We start from the raw sequence: 6,019 nt of genomic DNA on the forward strand, positions 1-6,019 counted from the left end.
ATGCGATCGAACAATTGACCAAGCTTTTGGTAAAAAGTAGAATTTGAATGAAGTCGTCAATATTACAGGCCGTACGAATTTTCCTTCCATATGTACTAGTCAAGTAACATAAAAAGGAAGTCTGTAAGAAAGGGTGGCATGGAAAAAAAACCGATGGTTAATTAGCAAAATACAAAGTAAGCAAGAGAAGCAAAGTTTGAATTTGAAGACTTACAAGCAATTAAGAGAAAATGAAATGAATAAATCGCTTAAGATAGAAATAGATTGATTGTAAAAGCAAAAGCTAGTTAGGTGGGTTGAATGAACGTTCCCATTTGATGTTTGTGATTGGTTTAACCATTGAACTAAGGCCACCTCTTGTACTTGAAATCCAAACGTGGCACAAGGCCACTTCATATGACAAACCTTCAAAGTAACACCCTATTGACCACAGTGCCTCTCCTTCTCCAATCTTCAACATTTTCACATCATTTGTCAACCACACAATTAATTTCTCCATTGTGTGCTCATACTATATATAATGCTTGGTAAATATATCTCTCCACGTCACATTATCTTTTTGTTCTCGCACTTACCTTTTCTTACACATTTCTCCATCTTCTTCACTAAACAGACACACAACACCTCTAAAACATGCCCATCACAATTTCTTCCCTTCCCTATCTCCAACACACGTTCACAAAACTCTAATACGTCACCAATCAATCACGAACAATCGCGCCACTGCATTACATTACATAATACCACAATTTACAATATTTTGACCTTCACCACCACGTCACCACCCTATCTTTTCTACGAAAATGACCCTATACTTTGAAAGCTAAGCCACACCAACATACCAATTACATGTTCATACTTGTAACGGAGTTTGATCGGGGAAAGAAACACGCATTATTATTAATAAATAAATATTATAATAATAAAAATATTGGTAGATTAAAAAGGGCAAAAGGGAAAGGAGGAAAGAAAAGAAAAGAAGAGGGGGACACGTGTCGAAAGGTGGAAGCGGCCACCGCACCAACCTTTTGTGCTGCTTTGAGCTATCGTTTTCTATGTTACCGGTTGTAACAAAAGTCCAGCCTAACTCTCTCAATCTATCTCTTACATGGACACGTGCCCGCACGTGTACACTCTTCCCGCACCCTCTCTTTAGCCATTGCCGACGTGGTTTAAACTCGCGCGTGAAAAATGATTTCGCACTCTTTTTTAAAACACTCTCTCATCTCACACACACCGTAGTGGATACTGCACAACTCCGCTTCTAGAACACTCAACATGGAACACTATCACTTACACGTGTCGCTCGATCAAATCTGGTTCATGATAGCTTTTTTTATTTTTTTAATTCCTTGATTGAAGAAATTCTCTTACATTTGCTGTATGAATCTGATTTAGGCTTTTAACTTTCACGGGAATGGCGCAATCCCGTGTGGATTTTTCTGTCCTTTTACTTTTAACCTTGAATGAAAAGTAGGTGCTTTTATTTTTTATTTATTTATTTTTTTTTTTAACTTTGAGTTTTACGGCTACATGCAATGCACCTACCGAACGACCACGACCGTATCGGAACCGATAAGGTCGACTGTCTGGACGCCTTTTTGTTCCAGACACGTGGTGAAGTCCAACAGGCGAGTAACTCAAGTGGGTCCCGCTCTCCAACAGTAAGACAAAGATAACCGTACTTATCTTACCCCATGTGCCGCTATAAATATCGACCAATGTCTATCGGTTTCTGAGAAAAAAAGAAGAAGAAAGGAAAGGGAAAACAAAACATCTTCCTCTGCACTACTTCATCCTCATCGGTTTTCTTTGTTGTGTTAGCTGAGACGATTGAATTGCTTTCGAAAATGGGAGTTCCAGAGAAAGACCCTCTTGCCCAGTTGAGTCTACCACCTGGTTTTCGGTTCTACCCCACCGACGAGGAGCTTCTCGTTCAGTATCTCTGCCGCAAGGTCGCCGGCCACCATTTCTCTCTCCCAATCATTGCTGAAATTGATTTGTACAAGTTCGACCCATGGGTTCTCCCAAGTAAATACAATTTCTCTCTTCTTTTTATTTTTTGCTTTTTCTCTTGTCGTTCTATATTGAATTGACACGAGCTGTTAATTTCTCAGGCAAGGCGATTTTCGGGGAGAAAGAGTGGTACTTTTTCAGCCCTCGAGACAGGAAGTACCCAAACGGGTCTCGACCCAACAGAGTAGCCGGGTCGGGGTATTGGAAAGCCACCGGAACCGACAAGATCATCACCACCGAGGGTAGAAAAGTTGGCATAAAAAAAGCTCTGGTCTTTTACGTTGGCAAAGCTCCTAAAGGCACCAAAACCAATTGGATCATGCACGAGTATCGCCTCCTTGACTCTTCCCGAAAGACCACCGGAACCAAGGTATATATTATAAATAATCGAGTTTACTTTCCTTTTTGGTTAATTAAATAAAGGTTGTAGTAGATTGAGAAACCATAGATGATTTATGGAGCAATAAGTTCTCTTTAAACATGTTATTAATGGTAATTGTTACACCATTAATTGATTGGAGCGTTTGATCGATGGTGCAGCTGGACGATTGGGTTCTGTGTCGTATATACAAGAAGAACTCGAGTGCACAGAAGGCGGCGCAGAACGGCGTCGTTTCGAGCAGGGAACACACTCAATACAGCAACGGTTCGTCGTCGTCGTCTTCGTCCCATCTGGACGACGTTCTGGAATCGCTGCCGACGATCGACGAACGATGTTTCGCGATGCCACGTGTCAGTACGATGCAGGCACAGCAGGAGGAGAAGGTGAGCGTTCATCAGAACCTGGGTGGGTTGGTGGATTGGGCCAACCCTGCGGTTCTGAATTCGGTGGGTGATTTCGTTTCGGGGAATAATCAAGTGGTGCAGGAGCACACACAGGGGATGGTGAACTACGGCGGGTGCAATGACCTTTATGTCCCCACCTTCTGCCACGTGGAGTCTACGCTTCCGCAAAAGATGGAGGAAGAGGTGCAAAGCGGCGTGAGAAGCCAAAACAACAATAACCCGTGGTTTCTTCAGAACGATTTTACGCAGGGGTATCAGAACCCGGTGGACACGTGTGGGTTTAAGTTCCCGGTTCAGCCGGTGGGATTCGGGTTCAGGCAATGAAGTTCAGCGGGTTATGAAAAAAGAAATAATGTTTATTTTGTGTAAATAGGTGGGATTGTTTGGGCTAACTCGTTGGGTTTTAGGTTCCTTTTTAGAAAAGGTGAAAATTTTGGTCTTCATTTTCGGCTAAAGAATGAATCGATCCACGAGATAAAGCAATGATGGAATGGAAGCATTTAATTTATTAGAAGGTAGTTTTCGGCCACACAAAGCTTACTCACCCACATGAATCACATTTTGTACTTAAAAATCAACTTCAAATTGTTCCTGTTAGGTTTCGTTAATTTCGATCTTCCTATGTCCACATCTTTCTTTATGCTGCTTGCAATTTTTTAATACTGTATACGTAGTTTATGCACGTGTAAAATGACTCACCGTTCGGAAGGTAGGCGCATTGCCATTACCAGCAAGAAAGAGATAAGGTTAGTATATATTGAATTTTTATGTGCGTGAAAAATGAAATTCCAAACTCAAGTGGCCCTTTTCTATGTATATTTTTTTCTTCTTATCTGTATTTTTGACTATTTTCAGCAGAGAATATAGAAAATGGATTTTGGAGTGGGAAAAGTAATTGACGGAACAAAATAGAGAGGGATGTGAGATGACGTTTTAAGCAACAGATAAAATTTGACTGCGGAATTGTTCAACATTTGAACAAAATGTTAAGTGTTTTCACGGATGGAGATTTTTCCAAACAGAGCGGAAATTCAACAACGTTAATTAATCGTTGTTTTTAGATATTTGTTTTAATATAGGATTTTGATTTGAAGGACACGTGTGCACGTTGAGAAAATGCATGTTTCAGAAACTAGTTGGAATAGAAAAGACTAGCGTCGAAGCATGGAGAGCTACAATTAGATTTCTGGTTTAATATTTTCTTATGATGATATTTTCGTTCAGAATTTTAAATAAGTTTCTCACTTTTGTGACATTTTAATTGGGTCTTTATATTTTAAAATTGAATCAAATAGAAATTTTTCGTTAAATTGAGAAAACGCGTTTAAGTGATGTATACATGAAATGCTGATTGTGTTTTTTTAATGATGTGGAATAGATTATGTGGTAATAACATTTTGTGACGTATAACTTTTAAATTAAAAAAATTGATTTTTTCAAATTGGGGAAACTTATCACTTTCTTCTAATTGACAATTGGGAAAATAGATTGGGGAAGCCATTCTCTCTCTTCAAATTAACATTTACAAAAAGAAATTGAAAACAACTAGTGCTCCTTTGAATTAGGGTTTGTGGACGAAAATGGATAATAATATTTTATTCATGTTTTTCTTCATTGGCGGTGGAAATCACTACAGTAATAACAACACCCTCACTTTCTCCGACGATAAGCGGCGATGCTGCCTCCTCCCACACACCCCATGGGTTCGACTTGAATCTCTTGACTCTGCTCATGGAGTTTTGGCCGCTGGTGGGGTTCGACTTTAGGAAAAAAGTCGGTGGAGATGACGAGTAAAAGGTGGAAGCTTCAGCCATGCTGAAGTAGTGAGATTAAGTTGTTGGGGAATATGTATGCAAACTTCTTCAGAATCGAGTAATGATTTAAAAATTGGTGGGTGGCTCACATCAAAAAGATTGTCAGATAATACAAACTCTGCAGCATGCATTATAAATATTATTAATATTACCGACGGATTTTTACCGACAAATATATATACGTCGATATATTTTAAGTTCCGACGGATTTACCGATGGTTTTTTTTATTTTTTTACCGACGGCTCAAAGCCTTTGGTAAATCCATCGGTAAGTGAAATGCACATTACCGAAAGATTTGCCGAAGGCTTTTGGTCGTCGTTAATGTGTATGTCACTTACCGACGGATTTGCCGAAGGCTTTGGGCCGTCGATAAAAAGAGCGGGAATTTTCCGCTCTTTTTCCACTTAACGACGTTACCAATGTATTTACCGAAGGCTTTTGGTCGTCGGTAAAAAAAGCGGGAATTTTCCCGCCCCTTATTTCACTTAGCAACATTATCGACGGATTTACCGAAGGCTTGTGGCCATCGGTAAAAAGAATAGGAATTTTTCAGCCCGAATTTCGCCTCCAATGCCAATATATGTGGCAAACATCACACTCTTTTCTCCTTCTCATTTCTCTCCATCTCAGTGTACAACTTCTTCCCACCGGTAGTGCCACCCTCCAATGTTTGGTCACCGGAACTTCTTGCCACCACTACTCATTTCTCCTTCTAATTTTTGTTTACCGTCACGTAGTCTCATCACCATTACTCTTCACCATCGTAGGCTCGCCACTGTTGCAACCCACCATTGCAAAGTTGATCTATGCGATTAGGAACATCACCGGTCCTAATAACATCTTCTTTCTCTTACAAATATGAGAATTGTAGAGAAACTCTTTATGATTCTCTATGATTTTAACTATTGAAAATAAATTGGTTGTTTGATTGTTTGGAAATGAGTTTGTTATTGGCATGATGCTTTTTTGGTGGCGGAGTTCGTGAACGAAAAAAAAAATGACACGGAGGTAGTAAGGAAGACGAAGAAGATGAACCAGATCACGGTAATTACCCACGGATTTCCCGAAGGCCACAAGTCTTCAGTAATTACCGACGGATTTACCGAAGGCTTTTGGCCTTCGGTAATTACCAACGGCTAAAAAGGTCGTCGGTAAAGGTTACCGACAATGGTTTTATCGACGACATTTTGACCGTTGATAAGTCGTTGGTAAACGACAATTACCGACGGATTTTATACATTACTGATGAGTTACGACTGTCGGTAATATCAATTATTCTTGTAGTGATGAGATATTGAAGATGTCGCTTTGTAATACACGTTTTGATGCAACTATCAACCAAACTGGTTGGACCCCCAATAAATTGTGGACAAAGCTCTTCAAAAGTTTCATTGAATAATAT

The 6,019-nt window shown here is 39.8% G+C and overlaps 1 protein-coding gene across 1 annotated transcript; it reads left to right on the top strand.

Moving 5' to 3' along the window:
* Nucleotides 1–1,725: 1,725 nt before the first annotated feature.
* LOC124829482 (NAC domain-containing protein 72-like) lies at nt 1,726–3,430 on the top strand. Its single transcript, XM_047303004.2, has 3 exons — nt 1,726–2,031; nt 2,118–2,386; nt 2,557–3,430. Exons 1-3 carry the CDS (start codon nt 1,851–1,853, stop codon nt 3,124–3,126), a joined length of 1,020 nt encoding a protein of 339 aa, XP_047158960.1. The 5' UTR covers nt 1,726–1,850; the 3' UTR covers nt 3,127–3,430.
* The last annotated feature ends 2,589 nt before the right edge of the window (nt 3,431–6,019 follow it).

This window comes from Vigna umbellata, chromosome 6 (assembly GCF_029865625.1).
Source record: "Vigna umbellata cultivar VRB3 chromosome 6, Vumbellata_1.0, whole genome shotgun sequence".
NCBI classification, from domain to species: Eukaryota; Viridiplantae; Streptophyta; class Magnoliopsida; order Fabales; family Fabaceae; genus Vigna; species Vigna umbellata.